This window comes from Cryptomeria japonica, chromosome 6, assembly GCF_030272615.1.
Source record: "Cryptomeria japonica chromosome 6, Sugi_1.0, whole genome shotgun sequence".
NCBI lineage: Eukaryota > Viridiplantae > Streptophyta > Pinopsida > Cupressales > Cupressaceae > Cryptomeria > Cryptomeria japonica.
The window spans coordinates 676936606-676961394 of NC_081410.1; the positions used below are offsets into that span (position 1 = coordinate 676936606).

Here is a 24789-nt window from a genome sequence, read left to right on the forward strand (position 1 = left end):
AGTATGGATTTATATGCTTTCTAGGAAATCTGAAGTCTTTTCAAAATTTAAAATTTTCAAAGCTTTAGTTGAAAATCAGATTGGGCATAAGATTAAATGTTTACAAACCGGTAATGGTGGAGAATTTTGTTCACATGAATTTATGATTTTTGTGCTGATAATGGGATTAGAAAAATTAAGGTTGTTCCCTTCACTCAAGAAAACGGTGCAACCGAGAGGATGAAAAGGACAATTCTTGAAAAGGCACGATATATGTTGTCAAATGCAGGTTTAGGCAAGGAATTTTGGGCAAAAGCGTGTAACACGGCAGTGTATTTAATCAACCGAAGTCCCTCATCTAAATTGGATTTTGGTATTCCGGAAGAGGAATGGCAAGGGAAGAGGATTTCATACTCGCATCTTCATGTGTTTGGATGTGAAGGCTTCTCGCATATACCCAAGGAGAAGCAAACCAAATTGGATCCAAAGTCGCTGAAATGTATTTTTGTGGGGTATGGTGAAGAGCAATTTGGTTTCAGATTGTGGGACCCTGTTCACAAAAGGATTGTTTGCAACAAGGATGTAATTTTCCATGAGACTTCCCTCCCCGCGCTACAAGATTCAAATAAATTAGAGAAAGAGTATGTCCCTATGTCTTTGTTTCAAAATTCGACTACCAGCGCTCTGCCTCCGGTCTCTCATTCAGTGGGAGCCCCTATGTCGTCTACCATGATTGAATACAATTCGCAAACTGAGAATGATGAAAAGAATGCTGACAATGGTTGCTCTCCGTTTAATTCTGAAATGGGGGGTCTGCAGAACAGAGCACATCCTCCCCAAACTAGCACTCATGTCGCAGAAAATATGGAGGAACACCCATACGATGAGCACTTTAGCTCACATCATCACCAATTTGTTGGGCATTCTCCACCGCATCTTGCACGTTTTGCTCCATACTCCCCACGGCATGCTACGAAGTCTTCACACCACGCAGCACACCCACCTCCATTTAAACGGCAGCCTTCCTCGCCACCGCGGGCTCACTGCAGTCTCCCCCGCGGGTTCCCTGCAGGCTCCACCTCCACGGTCTAACCGCAGAGTCACCCTCCCGTGCAGGCTGTGGAGGATGTTGCCACGACACCGAGCTCCCTGCACACTCGCCTAATGCACGCCGTGGATGAAACTTTTGCAGGTTCTCCCTCCCACAGTCTGCCTGCATCTCACGTGGATTCAAATCCACAAGCTATTGATTGTCCTGCAGACAGGAACATTACCAGACGTAAAAACAGAGACATTACCAGGCAAATTAACAGTGGGAGTGATATTGATTTGCATAAACAGAGAACACATAAATTGGATGATTCTACTACTCCAACAGAGAATCAATTGAGGAAATCTACCAGACAGAGGCGACATCCTGCAAAGTTCTTCGACTATGACTTATTAGTTTGTGAAGAAGTTGAGCCTACCTTGCTAATTTCTAATCAAACAGAGCCTGCAACATACAAAGAAGCTAGTAAAATTGCAGATTGTGATAACTGGCACGTTGCAATGTGAGAAGAAATGGACGCACTATTGCGAAATCAGACATGGGATTTGGTGCCACTTTCGCCTGACAGAAAGGCATTAAGAAATAAATGGGTGTATAAACTAAAAGATGAAGCCGGTGGTCGCAAAAGATTTCGAGCAAGACTAGTAGTCAAGGGATATGCTCAGCAGCAAGACCTCGATTTCAAAGAAATTTTCTCGCCAATAGTCAAAATGACTACCATCCGAGCAGTATTGGGCTTGGTTGCAGCCTGGGATCTTGAACTTGAACAGCTGGATGTGAAGACGGCATTTCTCCATGGCGATTTTGATGAGGAATTGTTTATGCATCAGCCTAAAGGGTTTATTAAAAAGGGTCAGGAACACCTCTATTGCAGATTGAAACGCAGTTTGTATGGGTTTAAGCAAGCCCCCTGCCAATGGTATCTTAAATTTGACAAATTCATGATTGATCACAAGTTTACTCGCAGCGAGTCTGATTCTTGTATCTATTTTAAAAAGCTTCCTAATGGCGAATTTGTCATACTTCTCCTTTATGTGGATGATATGCTAGTGGCCGGCACAAGCATGAGGATTGTGAGTGAACTTAAAACTCACTTAGCAAATGAATTTGCCATGAAAGATTTAGGGGCAGCAAAGAAGATTCTAGGAATGACTATTTTTCGGGATAGGAAAAAGAGAGAACTCAAACTATCTCAGCAAGGTTACATTAAAAAAGTATTGGACAGATTTGGTATGGCAGATGCTAAGTCTGTTTGCGTACCCTTAGCCTCTCATTTTCAGTTGTCTTCTCAATTGTGTCCAAAAACACAAGAATATAAGGAGTTTATGGACAAAATTTCATACAAATCTGTAGTTGGAAGTCTTATGTACACTATGGTGTCTACTCGTCCGGACATTGCTCATGTCGTGGGAGTGGTGAGCAAATTTATGGCTAATCCGAGCAAATCACATTGGGAGGCGGTCAAGTATATCTTGCGATATCTCAAAGGTACTTCTAATTTTTTCTTATGGTTTGGGAAGTACAAGGCAGTTTTGCAAGGGTTTACTGATTCTGATTTTGTCGGAGATTTAGACAAAAGAAAGTCTACTTCAGGTTATGCTTTCACATTTGTCGGGGCAGCGATTAGTTGGGCTTCAAAATTACAACATACAATTGCTCAATCGACTGCGGAGGCTGAATACATAGCTCTTTCTGAGGGAGCAAAAGAGATGGTATGGTTGCAACTCTTGTTCAGCGAGTTGGGTTTAAAGCAATCAGATTTTGCTTTGCTTTGTGATAATATCAGTGCCATCTTTATGACTAAACATCAGACATCTCAGCCTCGGTCAAAATATGTTGATGTTCGCAGTCATTATGTTCGCCATATGGTCGAAGAAGGCAAGTTTCATGTAGATAAAATTCATACCGACAAGAATCCGACTGATGTGCTCACTCAAGTAGTTAAGTGGGAGAAGTTCGATTTCTGCCGAGCTTCTCTCGGCCTTTCCAATAACTGATAGCAGGACTGAGTGGGGGAATCTACTTGTTGCAGCAGTTCGTTGGCCTTCAGTGGGAGATTGTTGGAAGTGAAGTCCAACGGACTCCTTCCTTTTACCGCCAAACTCTTGGCTCTTCAACTTCTCCTTTGTAAGCTCTTTAAGAGCTGATTGCATATCATTTGTAGAGATGATTTCTAGAGCTGCTTGCAGCTGTGTATGTGTACAAACCAGACTTGGTTACTAATATATTGATTCCCCTGCCTTAAGTGTGGACGTAGGCAATTGCCGAACCACGATAAATCTATGTGTCTCATTTGTTTGTATTGTGTGTTTATAATTCAATTTCCTCTGCTCTTTTAAATTCGTTTCTTCATCCTAACAAATAAACCCCTAAAAATAAGGTTTCTACGAGGTCCCTAAAAATAAGGTTTCTACGAGGTCTCAATTATAAGAAGCGGAAGTAAATTTCAAAACAAATGGAATGATATTTAAAAGCCTAGAGGCTCTAATTCATTGTTAAATATGCGGTACGGGGATTGCCTTTAGGCACCGAACTGTTTTAAATACATGCTGCTTAAAGAGCCATGGTAATATCCTAGAAATTTACAGACTTTCCCCCGAAATGGGCAGTGTTAGAGATTAAGAATTTGAGATAGTATTCTCCAACAGCAATTCACGTTAGCCATCATTAAAGTCTCTAGGTAATTATGGTGAACGCCCATAGAAGCCAGTGACCCAGGCACAAATCCCCCCGCCCCAAAGAGGCGATCCATTCCTTCAACGGGCACAAACCATGTTTACAAATTTTAAAAAATTGGTCCAAGCTTACTATACACGGTATTAAGGCAACCCAAATAATTTTAAATTTTAAGGTCCTTAATAATAATGATTTCCATATAAATATAGGCGTTCTATCAGGCAACTGCAGTTGAAGTAAGTACGTCTGAACTTGATTGACCGAGTTTTGAGAATTTGTTGTACACTTTTAAAAAAATTGAAGAAGAAAAAAAAATTATTCAATAATTTCAAATTTCAAAAAACACACGAAAGTATCAAAGCCAGTGGCCTCTACTGAAATCGAAGAATACCTTATGAAATCTACCAATGGCATCTGAAAAAATCATTGTGAAAAACTCTGTTCATGTGCAGAGAATTCCTAATTCCTAAATAACTACAAATTCTTCAATTCAGTAACTTTTTGGATTTTGACATTGCATTGTCTAAGTCGAGAAAATTGCTAAGACAGAGCAACATATGGTAAGGAGGAAGTGAAACCTATGATCCTTGTTAGACATGGCTGAAGAAGTTGCTGATAAGTGGAATCTCTGCATATTTGTCCTTGGCTGCTGCTGTTGAGCATTGAACAGCTTCCAGTTGAAATTGTTCGATGGACAAACGCGCATTGTCATCCTCACAACCGCTCTCCCTCCACCGTATGAAATCTTCTTTATCACCTTCAATTTTGTATGTGATGGTGGGCAACGCGAAGTCGAAAATAAAAGACTCTTTCTCGTCGGAGGGCACAAGCCTAATTTTGTCCGGTAATTGTATCTGGTGTATTTATTTGGTGTCAAATAGGTACGCTATACATGTGTATGAATGAATGAGTTTTAATGACGTCCACAAGACCATTAGTCTATGGGATCAAGAGTAGCATCATTAACAATTTTCAAGTTCTTTTCTTTGTCAGCCTTTCTGTTGTGGATCTTGATCAATAAGTCAGCGGTCTTGTGAAGTTTTATCTTTTCAAATATCTCTTTGAGACTGGACCCCTTCAAAATTTCCTCATACTGTAGAAGATCAATAATCCTTGAAGAAGTCACTGATTACAAATATCTCGAAATTGACTTTAGCAAAAACTTGAGTTGGGATTGTTGTAGAAAGAAGAGAACTTTTGGAGGTTGGAAAGCATTCTATGCTCTTCAAAATAGATGTAGAGAAGCAGAATTGTGGGATTGGAACACTACCCAAACTCTTTTTGGGCTTCTTGTGCTTCCAGTGGTTCTTTATGGATGTGAATTGTTGGTCAGTGGTACTTCAGATTTACAATGGAGGCAAATTGAACAAATTCAGAAACATTTGATTACAAGCAAGTTCAAAATCAAAAGCACAGTCCCTTATGATATCATGCTGGTTGAAACTGGGGCTGCTCCAATTGAACCAATGGCTATGATTCGTCTGTTAAGGTACTTAAAAAGAATTCAGCAAATGAAAGAAATTAGATGGCCTAATATTATTTTTGGTGATGTTTTGTGCAAAAGAAAGAAGACTTGGATGCGGCAAAACAAAACATGGATGAGTAAATGGAATATATATTTGAATACTTGTCCCACGACTAGCAAGGAGATTAAGACTTTTGTGATGGATAAGTTTTGTAAGCACTTTTGGGGTAAAAGACTAGGGAGAAAGAAGCAGTATTATATCAATGAGTTCAATCCCACTTTTGAACATCATCAAAAAGTGTACATTGGGGCTAATATTTCGTGGAAAGCTAAAATTCTTATTGTTCAACTTGGAACTAACTCTCATCAACTTCGTTCAGAAATCGGGCGTTGGAAAAGGCCAAAAGAAGTCAGGGAAGAAAGAGTGTATATTTTTGCACCTCCGGGGAGGTGGAAACTGAAAAACATCTCCTTTTCGAATGTGATGCATTTAAGGACAGCAGGGACAGTTATGCGAGTATCTTGGCAGCTGGCTCTTGGTATAATTTATTTAATGAGGGGTTAGTGGAGAAGTTGGGGGCGTTCATCATCACCTTGCATAGGAAGAGATTGGAATTGTGGAAGTCGATTTGATCTGGCGGTTTGTCCCATAGGCTTTTGTTAGTCTCATGGACATTAAAATTCTTCTTCTTCTTCTTCTTCTTCTTCTTCTTCTTCTTCTTCTAATAAAATTTTTTGATATATTTTTGTATAATGTATGAGGTCAATGATATTGTTTGTGCAACAACGGTCTCAATGAAAAAGTGTTAGGTTTAAATCAATTATTCATCCACTTTAGGGATCCAAACTCAAACAAAACTCTGAATTAGACTCTATTACCAACATACTCATGTTATGTTTGCAATAGAAAGAGGTAGGGATAGAAAGAGGGAGAGAGGGGTGATTAAGATTCATAGGGTATAGTTTAAGAATTATTTTAATATTTTATTAATTTTTAATCTTACTTAAAATGTAAAAGTCAAAGTAAAATATTAGTTTCTTAATTGTTAGGAGGTTAGCATAAGTTAGTATATCATGATTGTATTTGTTGATTAGTTATTGTTCTCCATCTCACATTGAGATTTAGAAAATATTTCCAAATCCTTTATTTTAGGCATATTCATGTCTATATATTTGTAACTTTCTCCTCACTATGGCATATTGGAGAAATACAAGTTTGTAGTTTATTTTGCAAAGAATGTTGTCCTTTATTGAATCTATTCTTTGACTTTTGCATTTGCTTGTTGAAACCATATTAGTTGGTATCAAAGCATCTTTTGATCCATAGGTTAAAAAAAAAAAAAAAATTCAAATCTTTTGATTTTATTTTGTTTTGGAGCTCTCAACAAATACACTTGATTATTGAAGCTTTTAATCTGTGAGATGATTTTTGAAAGCTCTCTTTATCTACATATGAAAATATTTTTCATAAAAAATATTTCAAGAGTGCTTTCTTGAACAAAATAGTTATTTATTTGTTTTATTTTTTGAGAGTTTCCTTTGAAACCCATGTTGTTCTTTCATTAACAACATTTTATGTAAGAAGTATCTCGTTAAATGGTTTGTATGTTTAGAAGTGGCATCCTTCGAACTTTTTAAAATATTTTGTGATTTTGAATTTCATTAAGTTTTTAGAAAGTTATCGTAGTTTTAAAATTGTTGTTGTAGTTGCTAAATCCAAAGGCAAAAGCGGTTTTTGTTGGTGGTTTTGGGTTTTTAAATGCAGTATTTGAGTTAAAAAAATATGGAGTTTAAGTTCCTTCTTAAATAAAAATAATTATTATTTTGTTAAGTTCTTTCAACTGTTTCTCGAAATATATTAGATATATCTGGGAAGGTATTAATTCTATAACTTGTGATCCAATAGGTATTTTTCTCTAAAAATTTGTCACAATGTGTCTAGTGGAGTTCCAAACCCTCTTTGTAAATTGGTTTTGTTCTAGCACTCATAGATCTATCAATTCAATTATTTCAATCCAAGTTTGGTAGAGTTGACCCATGGTGCTTGTTTATTTTTTATTGTTGGAAGATGTAAAGTATTACACTTGCCCTAACTCGTAATAACATGGTTGCTAATTTGGTTGATAGAGTTGTTAAACTTGTCAATGCGATAACCACATTGACTGATAGAGTCAATGATATTGCAATTCAGTGGCTTCCTAGTCCTAAGGGCCACCAACCTCCAGCCAAATGTGAGGTTAAGGTCTATGATGGATCTAAAGATCCTAATGTGCTCTACAATAGGGTTCTTGACATGGAGACATGGTTTGTCTATAATGAGATTGTTGATGATGATAAAGTTTCATTTGCAAAATTTAAGCTCTCTGGTGTTGCTAAGGTTTTGGTCACTGAACAACAATATACTCATAATCCAACCACCACATGGAATTAACTTGTCACGACTTTAAAGGATACATTATATCCTTACAACTATGACCAAGATTTGCACATCAAGTGTCTTTGCCTGTGACAAGGACAATAGATATTAGTGCAAGATTATATCTACCAATTTAATCGACTAAGAATACTACTTCGAGTGCAAGATTCGAGTGTTTCTCTAATCATAAAGTTCAAGAGTGGAGTACAAGAACATTTGTTTGGGGAGTCAAAATATACTACCCTAGAAACAATTGAAGCTGTATTCAACCAAGTGCAATTGATAGAAGACAATTTTGTTGCTCGATCTCGTGCACTTTGGCCTTCATTTTTTGTAGGTCCTCCAAAAGCTTCGAGTTCTCAACCACAACAAAATTTTACTAGAGAGAAAAAATCTTCTGCTTCCTCTTCTTTCTATTCTCTTTCTTTTAATACTAATAAATATAAATTTTGTACTTATTGTAAAAAGAAGAGACATGAAAAGTCTAACTATTTTAAATTGAAGAAGAAGAATTTGATTGTACATTTTCATGATGAGGAAAATAAAATGCTCCCATCAAGACTTTTGGTGATTCAATAGGACATGTGATGAGTTGAAAGGTAGACTTAATAAGGTCACCTTAATGAGCCCTCATTCTACATCAATGGAATCTAACAATTTGTTTGTCATTTTATGCTCACCTAACACGATTTTCATGAGGATTGTATCATCAATAGTGGCTCATGTAGAAAACTTTGATTGTGAAATCTATTGTTGACAAACCTCATTTGCTGATGGATCCACATCCTCATCCATATTCACTTGGATGGAAGGATAATGATTCATCCTCTCTAATCACACACACATGCATTGTGTCTTTTGCATTTGGTCTCAAATTCATTGATAAGGTCACATGTGATGTGACCACTATGAACTGTCGCAGTCTGTTGTTAGGAAAACCCTATCAATATGGTAGGAAATCTCATTATGATGCCTTTAATAATACCTATACACTACAAAAAGATAATAATACATACTTAATAAAATTTACTACGAGCACCACAAATCTACTACTAAGTTACAGACAAGCACGGAAAGCTTTCAATCAAGCACAAGAGCTTGCACTAATTTTCATAAAGCCACAATGTTATAATTCTGAAGAAAAAATCATTATGTCTAAACCATATTCCACTCTTGAAAAATTGTTGCAAGAATATTCACATGTGTTTCAAGAGCCTAAGACACTTCCCCCAGAATGAGCAATCAATTACGCTATTGATATTGTCCTTGTTGCATCTCTTCCTAATGTACCATTGTATCGACAATTGATTCTTCAAAGTGGATAGATAAAAAGACAAATTCAATATTTATCATCCAAAGGTTTCATTAAACCAAGTACATTCCCTTGTGTCTCACTAATTTTTCTTGTGCTAAAAAAAGATGGAACTTAACATCTTTGTATATATTTTTGGGCATTAAATAAGATCAACATCAAAAATTGATATCCACTTCCACATAGTGGTGACCTTTTGGATCAACTTCAAGGTGTCAAATTATTCTCCAAGATTGATCTAAAAAGTGGGCATCATCGGGTCAGAGTTCAACCAAAGGACACATGGAAGACATTTTTTAAGACCAAAATGGATCTTTTTGAGTGGCTTGTAATGTCATTTGGTCTCACTAATACTCCTACTACTTTCATGTGATTGATGCATGAGGTATTTCATGACTGTTTGGAAAAATTTATTATCATCTACTTAGATGATATTCTTATCTTTTCTCACACTTGGAAAATCCATCTCTAGCATTTGGAACATGTTCTTCACACACTTCAACATAACAGTTTGTATGCTAGCTTTCCCAAGTGTTCTTTTAGTCAGACATCCATATCCTATCTTGGGTTTGTCATTGATGCAAGTAGCATTCAAGTAGATCCTACAAAAGTGGAAGTTCTTCTCAAGTGTCCTACTCCTTCAAATCTCGTTGAAATAAGGAGTTTCCTTAGTCTTGCCAACTTCTATCTCAAATTCATCCTACATTACTTAGATATTGTCGCACCTTTGCACCAATTGATAAAGACCAATGTTCAATTCAAGTGGATGAAAATCCTCTCTCATTCTTCCAACACATTGAAAAAAAATATGATATGCATCCATTCTTGTTCTACCAAATCTCTTGCAACCTCTTGAGATTGAGATGGATGCTTCACAGTATGCACTTGGAGTTGTTGCAAATAAAAATGGTCATGATGTGGCCTATCATTCACATAATTTTTCTGCTTCTAAAAAGAACTACTCCACGTATGATAACGAATTATATGCATTGGTCCAAGCTATCAAAAACAGGAGATATTATATTTTGGGAAAAGAAACAATTATCCATATTGATCATTTACCCCTACAATTTCTTCAAACTCGTAGCAAAATTGAAGAAGCTAAGAATATGAAGTGGGCTTCATACTTACAACAGTTTCACTTGGTCATCAAGTATAAGAAGGGGAGCACCAATAATGTTGTAGATTATTTGAGTTTCTCTTGTACAACACGTGAATTGACTATTGTGACTACCTATCATTTGGGATTTCTGACATGGTCTTCTCAATATGCTCAAGATATTGATTTTTGACCCACATACACAAGTCTTTTGAATCCTTCTACTTCAAATTTAACACCTTTTCAATATTTTCATATCAAGGAAAGGTTACTTTACAAGTTGAATAAACTTTGGGTCCCTTGAGATTATCGTACTTCACTTCTCAAGGAGGCACATTCTACTCTTTATGGCGGTAACTTTGACAAATAAAAAACACTTCATCATTTGTATCTATTCTTCTATTGGCCCCATATGCAACTAGATGTTCTACATTTCCTCAAGAGATGTATACTCTGTTGCCACTCCAAACCAACCACTAGAAATATCGGCTTGATTATTCCTTTGCCTATTCCTTCTCATCCTTGGCGGAGCATTTCTATGGATTTGGTTAGTGGCTTTCCATTTATTGTTCACCGCCATTATTGTGGTTTTGTGGTTATTGATCAATTTAGCAAGATGGCTAAGTTCATCCCATGCTACAAGTCAAGTTCTACACATGACTTAGCACAAGTCTTCTTCGAATCTATTTGGACATCTTTTAATTTACCAACTAACATTGTTTTTTTATCGTGAATCACAATTTGTGGGCTACTTCTAGAAATATTTGTGAAAGATATTGGGAGTTTCCCTTAACTTCTTTACCGCCTTTCATCCTTAATATAATGGTTAGACTGAAGTTGTGAACCGAACACTTATACAAAGTTTGAGGATATATCAACACAGTTCCCCTATAAAGTGAGATTTGAGCCTAACCCACATAGAGAATGCATACAATTGGCCAATTCACTCATCTACTAGTCACTCGCCTTTTGAGGTATGTCTTGGTTTTTAGCCTTTGGCTTTGTATGAGTTACCCTTATCTTTGCCATCTCCAACCACTATGCATATTCAAAAAGAGCAAGATAAGGCCCATGCCTTCATTCAACATTTGCAGAATCTTTAGTCCAAAGTAGTTCAAATTCTTCAAAGACTTGAGAAAAGCAAAAACAACTTATGGATTTTCATCGTATCCCTCATTCTTTTCATGTTGGGGATAAAATTTATTTATACTTGGACAAACATCATTTCCAAGAGAAAACACAAAGTAAGGTCAACCACTCTGTTACAAACCTCACAGCATTCTTCAAAAGGTATTTGATAATGTTTTTTTATCTTGATCTTCCTACTTAGTTGGGTATCCATGATGTTTCCAATGTTGATCTGCTCGAGCATTACCATGAGTGAACACTAAAGACCAAGCTACTTGTCAGCCATCTTGCAAATGTTATCCCTGATTTTCAGCTTCCACTCGAGTCTAATCATATTTTTTACTCAAAGACTCATTAGACAAGACATGGTTCCACCACTTCCTACCTCGTTGCAAAGAAAGGTCAACATCCACATCAGGGTCATTGGATATCTCACCATCAGTTGTCCCGAGAGTTTCCTTCTCTTTTTTTCTCATTACAGTTCAATGCCAATATTGTTTAGAGGAATGATGAGGATTTGTAGGGTATAGTTTAGAAATTATTTTAATAGTTTTTTCAATTCCACATAAAATGTAAAATTCAAACTAATTTGTTAGTTTCCTATTTGTTTTGAGGTTATTTCCCCTTCATTTTAGGCAAATTCATGCCTATATATTTGTAGCTTTCTCCTCACGAAGGCATATCAAAGAAATGCAAGTTTGTAGTTATTTTGCAGAGAATACTGTCCTTTGTTTTATCTATTCTATTACTTCTACATTTGCTTGTTGAATCCTTATCAAGGGAGTAATGAGATGGAGACGAAGACGGAGTGGAGAGAAGGATAGGGAGGGATATAGAAAGAAAAAGGAAAGAGTGATCTATATATATATGGAGAGAGGGGAAGAAAATGAGACAAAGCGATATAAAGATAAAGATAGAGATAGGTAGAGATACATAGAGAGAGGGAGAGATATAGGGTAGAGATATGGAGAAATAATGAGATAGATATAGAGGGAGGTATGGAAGAAGAAATATGGAGAGATAGACATAGAGAGGCAAAGAGACATAAATATAGAGGTTGAGGAAGAGGTGGAGAGAGAGGGGGAGGAAGATAGAGATAAATAGGTAGAGAGAGGTAGAGGGATAGATAAAAATAAAGAAATGGGGAGAGATATAGATATGTGGGAATAGGGAGAGGGGGAGATAGAGAAAGATATATATGGTGAGATAAAGTGATAGAAAGATAGAGATATAATGAAATATAGAGAAAGGGGGAGAGAAATTAGAGGAGATAGAGATGGAGAGATAAAGAAGGAGAGATAGAGATATACAAGAAGATAAAGAGAGAGATATGGATGTATGGGAAGAGAAAGGAGGAGAGAGGTAGATATAGAGAGAGGGAGAGAAAGGGAATATGGAACAAAGAATCTATTTTTTAAAATCAACGAGTGAAAATGCTCTATAAACGTGCAAGACAATTGAAGATATCTTTTTATTTTTATTTTTCATCATTATCATTCTATTGGTTTTATTTCTATGTTTTCATGCATTCTTTAGTCTCATTACAGACAATTTCATTACACCAATGTATAGAACTTTAAATTATACTTTTGTTTAAACTATTTTATGGCACCCTCTTTTCTAGATAAAGATTGTGTTTTGTGAATAGTCCATTTATATAGTTTTTCTTATGCTTTTTTAGCATTTCAATGTTTTCAATTAAATAGTACTCTCTCACCCACCAATGTATTTACTTTTAATGCACATTATTTTTCCTACAAATTCTGCCCATTTCTCCTTCTTAACATCATTAACAACACAACCCAATTTAAGCAGATTTCTTATTACATTAGTGATGTCCTTTGTTAAAGGTCTAATGGCACCATTTAATATTAAATTATTTTATTGTTGACCACTTGTTGTTCAAAGGTTACGTGGTAGGTAGCATTTATTTTAAGAATTTGAGCCACCAACTAATAAATATTATTATTATTATATGCTACATTTTATATAGTGTAAAAATATTTCTAATTAGACCCGTTCATGGGTTTCCCAGGGTTAATCCCGTGTGCAGTTCTCCTAAAACTGATGAAGTGATTTGGTCAAAACCTGAGAGTGGCTGGGTGAATATTAACTTTGATGGGGCCTCAAAGGGGAATCCAGGCACTTCAGGTGTGGGGTGTGTGGCTTGTGATGGTGAGGGGAATATCCTCTTCACATGTGCTAAAAGATTGCAAGACGAAACCAATAATGATGCAAAGGTTCAAGCGGTGCTATTAGAGACTATCTTGGCAGTGAACATGAAGGCAACAAAAGTCCACTTGGAGGGGGATTCTCAAGTAGTGATTAATGCCCTAATTAAAGGTGAAACCCTGTGCTAGAAATTGAATAAGTTCATACATATTTTTTGTGCAAAACTAAAATCCTTCCAAGAATTTTTGTATTTCCCATGTTAAACAAGGTGGGAATTCCATTGTTGACAACTGGTCCAACATGGTGTGTGAGCTCTCCAAAGGTGAGGTGAGGTGGCGGGATAGTAATGATTGTATCGTGTGATGGAGTTAAGACAGCCTGTCAAGAACAATACTCATGCAAATTCGATATGTGCGACTTGCGGCCTACTTTTTATCCAAAGCCTTGAGTTTGGGTCGTGTTAATGGGCAATTAATGCAGAATGCTTTATGAAATTGTAGCGGTTGTGGAGCATGCCTCCTTTATTGCTAATATTGGTATTTCCACTTATTCAATGTGGTTGTTGAGTGAGTTTGGTGGAGAAGGCTACAGTTTGTTTGCAGATCTTGACGGTTTTGAGAACCTCCAACATGGAAGCAAATTTTACCCTGAAATCTTTGAGCTGATGTCAGCTTTCTGGGGTCCCATTCCGATGAAGAAGCTTGAGAACATGTTTCTGGCAAGAGACACTCTATTCTTGAAAGTGGTTCAGTTGATTTTGGGTGAGGAGGTGGCGGTAATTAGACATAGATATCGTTTGAGGTTTGACATTTATTCTGTCATCATGGCTTGAAGACTAGCCTTGGGTCATTCATGCGAGGAGGTTAGGAAGGTGATGAGGATGATTGTTCTGCATGCATATCTGTTAAACTTGGAGTCTTTGTTGGAGTGGGCTATTATGGGTTGGGGATTCAATGTCTCTGAAGGTATTCCAAAGAACAATGTTGAGCTTTGGGCTAGACACTCGCGAATTCTATTTTTGCAATGTGGCAAGGAGGTCAAAGATCAGTTATGAGATTACGCAAGGAGAGGGTGGGATGGTTTGGTGGTATACGTTCAGATAATGGAGCTCGAAGAAATTATCAGACAAGTGGGAATGGAGGCTATGTTGGTGGACAAGGCACAAAGAAGGAGGCAGATCACCAGATGACTCTCTGCAGAGTTGGCAAGACAAATTCAATAGGTTGATACGGTGGGTGGTTCGTTTGGGTCGGAGGATGCTCCGAGTTCACACAATGTTGCAGATGTCTAAAGAATTTCAATGAGCAATGGTACCCCTTGGTACATAATCTCTTGATTTAGTTTAGCTATCTCGTGTTTTTTTCGTTGATGAACAGTTGATGCCAATGGGGCACATTGTAATGGAACCTTTTTTTCTACAATGGGGATGGGGGAGGGTTTTTTGTGTTTTTGTTTGATAAAAAACATGGTTTTGGTAGGGTGGTTTAGATTCCAGATGGTAGTTTTGGGAGGATGATGGTTTAGCATGTACTACCTTTCACTTCTTAATAAAATTATAATATTACCGATCAAAAAAATAATAATTCTAATTAGAGTAATATTATGGATATATTCATTATTATATAGTATATTTTGTATTAAAAATTATTAAATATAAGTATAATTAATATATAATATATATTTTTTAGAACACAAATTGAATTATATACTAAATAATTATTCTTATTATTATTATATGTAATATTTAATATATAATTTAAATATTTTTTTGATATGTAAGAGGTGGATTTTATTGAATATTGCTATAAGAAAGTACACGAATGCATGCCCTTGACCCAAGGGATGCAAAAAAAAAGACAACAGAAAAATGAACTATCAACATATCCTACTAACATTGCCATACTAAATTACAACAATCATTAAATTGTTGTGTTCTCATTGAGCTCCTTCATTGAGAGATTTTTGCCCTGCCATTATAAACCCCTTTTTGAAGTAGATTTGAGAAGCATCTAGTGCTTTCCAGGAGGGGATTTCTTTCTTTTTACCTACGTCCAACCTTACTTAGAGTGAGGAGACACTTGAGTGTTTTGGACTACATTTGTAAGGGGACTATAACCCTATAATTCTAAGAATTTGTTTGGATGCATCATCTTTGTTGACCACAACGTCCTCTCTACTAGCATTTGCAGGTAGAGAACCAAAAAAATCAGAATTGTTGTCATCTTTCCTGGAATAAACGTCCTTCTATGGATATTTTAAAGATGTTGGAGGCTGCAAAGAAAAATCCTCTAATAAAGTTGACAAAATGTGTTGGCATAGCAACTATATCCACAATGAGATCCCTCTCCACGATAAGTATGTGCTTTTAGTGTGACAGAAAAAATCTACACGGTATCAGATCCATAGGCATGGGTTCGAATCCCTTGGGTCGTGTTGAGGGGGGGATTGTTGGCAGTGAGTTAGCTCCTTGTCAGTGAGGTATTCAAGGCTTATCTTGGGATTCGTGACACGGTATCAGAGCTCAAGTCATCTGTTCGAGTCCCTCAAGTCCTAGACCCTTCGTTTGCGTAAGCCTAGCTTATCGACGTGGTACGTAGTGGGTACAAATCCTACATGGTACATGGTTGTATCCAGCTCTATCGTGTGGGGGGTGTTGGCATAGCGACTATATCCACGATGAGATCCCTCTCCACCACAAGTACGTGCTTTTGGTGTGACAACAAAAATCTACAAAATGCATCTAGTTTGCCCCAACGGTTCCTACAAGGAGGCAACGTGCTTTACCCTAGGATAATCAGATTCCTTCCCATTACTAATACAATGAGGTTCCACCATATAATATTGCAGAAGAACATCAATTAACCAAGATTGATGTTCAACCTTGGCCTTAGATTTGGAACAATTGTTGGTCACGTAGCCAATTTCAAAGCATCTTCTACATTTGAAGGGCAAGACTTCATAATAAAAATGTTGAATAAAAATATGATCAACAATCTTGAAAGTGATATCCATCGAAAGATCTTTGGAGATGTCCATGTCCACAAGCATGTGAGCAAATGTGGTGTGGGTGAAGCTAGAGGTATCTAAGTCAATAGCCAAAAATTCACCCAATGAATTCCCAATAACTTTGAACCAATCATCAAACCAAAACAAGAGTGGTAGGTTTGGTAGATGGACCCAAATAGGTTTCAGCATGAAAGATTCCTTCAGAGGGTTGAAATATGGATACCATGGTTTAAGGAGAAGCAAACTTTGCCCCCAATACCATAGTTTCTAGAGGATAGAATCTTGGTCTTGCTTGCTACCAAACGCCATAATAAAAAAATGCCCTACGCACAAGGTTAAACTTCCATAATACCCTTAAGCATAGGTTTCTAAGACTCGAAGATCCATTTGTATAAATCAGCTAGCTTTGGCCAAAGTCTATTGAATTGGTTGAAATCAGACCATTAGAGATGTCAAATTGTTCTCCATGTTAGAAACCTCTTTTTTTCGATTCTTAGAGAAAACTAAAAAAGGGGATGTCAAGGCCCTTTTGATAAGGGTTTTGAGGTAGATCTTTAACGCCACCTACAAATCAAAAACCATCCCACCCTTATATAGGCCAAGCATCCCAAGCTGAAAGTTTGACTTTACGATACACAACCTTATGGGCAACAACATCTTGAAAAAGACCCTTGATCGGTTGTAGTTGTTTCTAAAACAACAAAAGCAATGGTCTCCAATGAGGTGCAAGCTAAAGCCCACAACTCATTAGACAACTTGATGGAAAGAGAGGACAAGTTGCACGTAGAAGATACTAGAACAAAGAGTTTCTTGATGTAATTATGACACAACATGTTCTACAATGAAGATGTGAGGCCTATTCTAGTTGATCCAAAACCCCATTACCGCTGTCAATGCAAGAAGATCCATGTTGTTATGCAAACCCATAATTCAGCGAGGAGCGAGCAGGTGTGAGATTGAGAAAGGGCATAACCTACGCTTGCAATACTATTAGATACAAATATAAAACTATACATTCAATAATTAATTATGTCAAGAGGTATAACCTACAATGGCAAAACAAGGTGGAGCAAAATATGAGTGTGTTAACAAAAACAAATTAAAATACATTAAATTATTGACATACATTCAATTAACAATGAAAGAATATTATAAAAAATATATATAGCCAGCAAAACAAATAATAATCAAAAGACATATGGATTGACACACATCTTTTCAACCAAGAAATAATTATATAAATGAAGTGTGGAAGAACAAAGGTGGGAAACAATAATTATCAATTGAGAAAAAGTTATGAAAGATAAAGTACACGAGAAAATAATTTTAGGAAGAAACGAAAGTAATGAAATATTTTTTTATGCATTTTAATACTCCAAAGATCAAATATTTTTAGTGCATTCTTCCAAGATGATTCTTTTTGAAACTATTTTTACTCCTAAAAACAATAAATCTTCAATACAACTATGAATAAAATTTTGATACTTCCAACATAATATTTTTTTAAAAATATTTTCAAGATAAAAAAGGTAAAATCCAAAATGTAAGTCACTCATTTTTTTATTAAGAACATTTGAATAAAATTTTAATACCCCTAATATAATAGTTTTTACAAATTATTTTTTAAGAATAAAAAGATAAAAATTAGAATGCAATTTATTAATAAAATTTTACATTGTATTTTACTATGAAAATATGATATATTAGAAAGTGGTTTGTATATATTTAATTTTTGAATAGTTTTTTAAAGATACTCATTTGTTTTTATTAATAAGATTAAAATATATATTATAAATAAACAATATTTATCAATTAATTTGCATTCATTTTGTGAAACAATTTTTTTATGAAATTAATGTATAGCAAAATTGTTTATACTTATATTCTAAATTAAATTTGTAATATTATCATAGCAAAAAAACAAATAGAATAATGTGTGCAATGATTAAATTTTAACTATTCACATATAATACTTAATTTCTTAGGATGCCTCGTCTAGGATTAAATTTTGAAAATGAAGAACAATGAAGAGAACATCAAAGACAATATGCTTGAAATTACATGAAACAATGACATGAGAAAATGAATGATGCACAAATAGAGGAATCAAGAAATCGTCAAAAATAGAATGATAGAGAAAGACATGTCAAACGTAAGGCAAATAAGAGATTGAAGTAGAAATGGGACAACACATAGATGAGATAACAATACATTGTGTACAAACATCTCAAGAGTAGCAATATATATTAAGAAGAAGATTAGAAAGATATGAGCACTTAGATTAATTCAATGAGATAGAAGACAACAATACAAGCACATAATTGTGAATCAATTTCAATACATTGTCCATATCATGGGAATACAAAAGCTAAATCTAAAGGAATGGATACAATTACAATAGAAAATGTGCTACAAACACTAGAGAATAGAGTTCAAGACGCAATGAATGTTGAAACTAAAAAGTGTGTAGTAAATAATCCTTCACATGAGTTAACCTCTCAATTGAGAAGACAAAGATGAATACAAAGAACACAAAATGAAGGAGCTCAAGGTACACTTAACAACAATATAAATGTACAAATTGATTTGAAAGATTTTCTAATGATATTTCAACATGGACTAGATAAATGCACTACACCAAGCATATGTTATATTTGCCAATAAAGTTACCCTGCAATGAAGGTTGTGCTAGTTCCTAAAGGCCCGATTTACAATGGATGCCCACAACAGAAAAATGAACATAGATTTTCAATGTTAAACAATATGAATCTTGGTCTATAACCACCATAAATTGCAAACTTAATACAAATTGAGAAAATATTGATAGCACATATGAATCCAATAGTTCAAGTCACGCATGCAACTAGAGGTCGGTATAAATATAAGGGACATACTATAAGTTTTCCACAAGAAGTAAAAGAAAGACCTAAAATTTTGCCACATTGAATAGAGGATTTACCAATTATTATTCTTCGAAGGAAGGAGCAATGCAGAACAAAATATAATTTTACAATGAATAGAGAGAGGGTATACAAAGCACTTAAATACAAAATATAACACGACAAGTTTTATAGAGATATTCAAATTAATGAAAATACTCTTAGTGAAATTACATCTAATTTAGATAAAAATATGATGAATTTAATTTCATTCATATGGTATTTGACTCTAATACAAACGAATGTGTATTTGTGGGCTCAATGGTGGAGATGGATGAAGGAAATATTATTGATCATACTACATCAATGACTTCTAAAGCTCCAAATCTTAGAAGAGAGATGAAACTAATATACACATGAGTAAAAAACCCTAATGTAAATCCTAGATCACTAATGAATTGACCAGGATTTGGAGCATCTCTAGCGAATGAGTATGTCACTCGAGGATTACTTGATATGGTTTTTCCAACACTATTTTTAGATGGAGGATGTGATTTGTTAGAACCATGAACAAGAAGATTCCATCTACATGAGTTTGCTAAGCATTTATTTTGATATAGAGGTCATCATTTTAGATGACAGCCATAATTTAGAAATTATATGATGAATATGATTATGCGACATCGTGTACAAAATTTATTTATTGTGTTTGTCAAAAAGAGCTTTCAAGACATGCCAATCACAATCAATGAGTTACAAGAGCATATGGAAAATATCCCCCACTCACATCTAGTTGATCGTTTGATACATTTTGGTATGACATTGAGGGTACAAGGTATTATTGGGAAAAATGTCAAGCTAAATTGATTGACCTCTTGCATCAAATTGGAACACCAACAATTTTATGTATTTTGAGTGCAGTAGATATGTATTGGCCAAATACTAGCTCTAGGAACACAAGAAACTAATACACATGAAGCACATAAGTGGTAGCAACAAAATATTATTGACTACCCACATATAGTGGCAAATTACATGCAATTATGATATACAATGTTTCAAAAGGAAATACTACAAAACAGATGAAAGTATAAGAATATTGATCAAGGTATGAATGACAACATAGAGGATCACCACATGTGCATAGATTTATATGGCTTGAGGGAGCACCGAACATGGATAACCTTCATCGAAGAAACGATCATCAAAGAAAAAAGGTTCAAAAATATTTTCATTCTATTATTGATGTGTGCAATCCATTGGGAGATCTATATCAAAGAAAGATATAGATCTGATATTAATTTTTAATTATATATTTATTTCAAAATATATTGTACTATTTTTTTATATTCTAACTAATTATATGTTATATCATTAATGATAGGTCCTACAAAATTTTACACAACATCCATGTCTTCAAAATACACAGCAATTGAGCCAAATAGACCTAAAATACAACTACGAAGAGTCGGTCAATTATGTTGAACATCATACAATGTGTAAAGATGGTGTGTGCCTTCATAAAAGAAGAGGAAGAATGGTTTGTAGGTAAGTTATCTGTAGATTCAAATATTTTGTATAAAAAATAATTAAATTATTTCTATACACTAACAAATTACCTTTTATTTGTAGGTACAATACACCGTGGCTATTGCATCTAGATGGATCAAAAGTATTTGAAGATCCAACGACAAGAAATGGGAGATAAAATATATGAACATATGAGAAATGATGATCAAGTAAATACACATAATTATAACATACTTCAGTTACGGAGAGCAAATATTGATTGGCAACCAGTACTTTCAGGACATATTGTAATGAATCGGATTGCAAAGTATGTAGCAAAAGTTGAAAAGAGTTCATAAGTGCATCATCAAATGTTAATACAACTTGCAAATATTGAAAACCTAGATGAAGCAACATCAAGGGCATACACAAGACTTCTAAAAGAAACACTCATTGAAAGAGACATTCAAGAATAAGAAACACATTATATGTTATTGGAGTTGCCATTAGTAGAAATTAGTAGAGTATTTGTCACATTAAATGTTTCAAGACAAGTGTTTATGCCAATAAAAAAAAATGAAGAAAATGATGATGTTCGGGTCACTTAAAAATTTTCATTGAAGAATATTTGGATAGATCATATGTAATGGAAAGTGAACTACATTGATAGATGCAGCTAGATCTTGGACTTCTAATTCCAGGAAAACGAGAGGTAACTAATGGGAAGCAAATACTATGATAGCTATTGTGAGGTTGTTTCCAAGATTTACCACCATACCTACACGACAATCAGAAAAATGGGTTGAGTTTTGTTGGTCATGGTTATTGTTGTACAATCTATTTTGTAATGCACAAAGAGATATCAGGCTTGATGATAGTAAAATTATATCAATTTGGGAGTCACTCAGTTATAATCCATGGCATTTTGAATAGAGGATTATTTCAAATAAAATTGAAAAACTTTTGGGTGAAAATTTTGTAAACCAATGAATGTTTACAAAATGTGAATTTCACGACAGCACATGAGTAATATCTCTCAGAAGGAAAGATATGATCTCTCCTAATTGTAAGGGAAGGATCCCCCTTTCTACTACAATTACTTACTATTATATCTACCTTATAACCTTACACTGTTCCAAGATGTAACAACAACTTAGTCCTCTTTTTTCAAAACTAGTTATATCTAATTCTCTTTTCAAAACAAATTCCTTTAACTAAAACAATTCCAATTTTGTAATAATAATAAAACTAAGATAACTAGGAAGTAAAGTGTCTATGAAAGAAAAAAGTCTTTCATTGCTTCCCTTTTATGAAAATGACTCGGAGACGGGCCTTGTGCATGCCAAGAACTCAAGATTCTTTTGAACCTAAGCCCTACCAACCACTTTAACCCAAAACAAATATACTGCTAGCTCAAAGACTTACAGGTATATTGCAAAATTTTCTACTCTGATAAGATAATTAGCACAACACAAAGACTCAACTTCACACCCTCTCAACGTAAAATTTGGAGATAACTTATAAAAGCTCAAAGACTTTAAACAACCATCTCAACCTATTTCCAATCTTTGAATTTAAGTAACACAGAGATTACTTGTAAAAACTCAAACAATGTTTCAATATTTTGCATCAACAACTATACTCAACTTTAATCTTTCAAGAAAATATGACATAAAATACATAAGAACATTTATACCATACACAATATTGATCTCAATGCAAAGATTGAAAGCCAAATTTGTCATCTCTTTGATTAAATTGCAAATTTACAAAATGAACATCAAGTCTCGATTTGTTCTTCACTCTGGTAGAGTTTTGTTGCATAAATAATGATGGAAAAAAGATCCTTATTACAAAAATAACCCTCATACATATAGAAGAGGGGTGAAACATGAAAATATAAAACTACAACTAATTCTAAGACTAAGTCAAAAGAAGAGTTCAATTTGAATTAGGACTTGTGCACCCAACATGTGCACATGAGCATATACAAAATGACACTTGAGGTGTCGATTGACATAAAAAATGCCACTGGGAAAAACACAAAAATGACTAAGTGTCATCTTCTTCATGTTGAATCTCATTTTTGGAACTCTTCAAATTTTTGCAAGACATTCCTCATCTAAACTCCATCGAGCCCTTGGGTATGAATGGTGATGATCTTGACCCGCGTGATGGAGTCCTCCAAGTCAGTGTAGCACTTCCCATGTTTCTTCAAAAGTGAATCCATAAAATCTAAAATGAACTAAAGACCAACCAATCTAGAAACTGAGGATAAAGAGAAATCCTCTCTATCAATTTCAGAGGTCACAAGAAAGATAAACTCTTTAATGACCTCGTCAACATAGAGTACTTTTCCTTCTTCTTGTCTGCACATTCTTTCTGGACTTTCCTCATGTCCTTAATTAGACACTCTAGAATGTTCATTTGATTTTCCAGTGCCTCTCATTGCTCAGCATACATATGTTGTGAAGGAATAATACCATTCTATATAAGATCATCTAGATCAACATCTTCAAGTTTCATCCACATTCAAAGTCTTTCTCTTGTGATTCGAGTTCTTGGGAGAAAGCTTATATAGTGTTGTCCACTTCTATCCTTGCAACATCAAGGTTATCGACAATGATGAAAGTTGAACTTAGGATTCGTGTACCTTGAATCAACATCCCATGCATTCTCCCACAACTCTACTCCATGACGTTGCTTGCTTGGTTCTTTTCACACGTGTTCATCCAGTGATGAAGTCGCTAGTTTGAAGGCTTATGAGGACTCAACTACTTTGATGAGTATTGAGGTGAGCTATTCAACTCATGCCTTGAGTTGATCCTTTTTAGCCTTATCCTAATCATACTTGAGTACAAGAGCCTCTAGAGCTAACTGAGCCTCTTGTGCAGTAGAATCATGAGCTTGCTTTCCTAACTCAATCCTACTAATGATATAGTTTAAATCTTGGATGTTATTAATATCTATATTTGGAAGAGGAATAGCAACCTCGACATTCTTGTTCCTTAATTTATCCACCTTTACCCTTGACAGGGTTTAGCTTTCTTAGTGGTCTTGGGTTTGATGGGAACAAGTTGACTGAAATCAAAGTCATCAAGAGACACCACTTGCTTCTTAATTTCTGGATCATTTGAAAATAACCAAGGTGCCAAAGTTGAATCATCATCCTCACCTATCACCACATCTTGAGAGGGATTGATTGACTCTTGAATAGTGGTAGTTACAATAGGTGATGTGATAGTAACAACATTGGTAGGATTTTCAAGGACAAATCATTTGACTTAGGAGCACTCTTCGTCATAAATTTATCAAAGTCGTCTAACATAGAGGTGGATACCTCTGATAAATTAGGAGAAGCAGAGAAAATGTTCTCAATGTGGGGGGTACTCAGGGAAGACTTACTAGTAGTTGTAGAAGAGACATGAACAACATTTCTAGGAGAAATACAAGTGACCACAGGGGGCTCTAACTCAGTAGTAGAAACAGGGACTTGCATCATGGATGAAGAAAGGGATACTGGGGGTAAGGAATTATTTGCTTGTAGTATTCCTTCTTCATCATATTCTTCTTGTTCTTGATCACCTTCCTGACCATCTCCTAGTCGGTCAACATCAATAAGTTCCTCATTAGGGTGCTCACCTTCCAATTGTTCATCTGGTGCTTCATACTCCTATGTCTCATGCACATTAGAGGTCGATGGCTCTCCTTGGGCTTTTCCTTTCTTGATTCCAACCATGAACTTCAATTTGGGAGCCTTTGTGGGAGTGGAAGGATCCTGTTTGTTATTGGTTTTGATTTCTGATCTCTTTCCAACTAGACCAACGATGTATCATCAAAGCCAGAGGAGAAGGGTTTCAACGGAATACACTTGCTTGAAAACCACATGTTTGTATTCACAAGAATACTTTGAAACCTGTCTCTATTAGAGTTGATTCTTTTTGCGACCATTGAATCAAAGGCAAAGGAATAAAGGAGACCTTCTTTTCAACATAGGTAAGGTCAAAGACATTAACATCCTCTTCTAGATCATTTGGGATGTCAGTAAGGTCAAACTCCCAAATTTGATCAATTGTCAATAGACAATAATCTAGCTT

The 24789-nt window shown here is 35.3% G+C and overlaps 1 protein-coding gene across 2 annotated transcripts in view; it reads right to left on the reverse strand.

Moving 5' to 3' along the window:
• Nucleotides 1-4559, reverse strand: part of LOC131044334 (uncharacterized) — an 85099-nt gene extending 80540 nt beyond the window's left edge. The window contains exon 1 of one of the 2 annotated variants that reach the window (XR_009105641.2): nucleotides 4285-4559. Coding sequence is in view for 1 of the 2 variants with exons in the window: in XM_057977640.2 (XP_057833623.2) it covers nucleotides 4285-4418 (134 nt within the window). In the remaining variant the exon portion in view is untranslated. The remainder of the gene's footprint in view (nucleotides 1-4284) is intronic. The other variant, XM_057977640.2, reaches the window with a different exon arrangement.
• Nucleotides 4560-24789: the final 20230 nt, after the last annotated feature.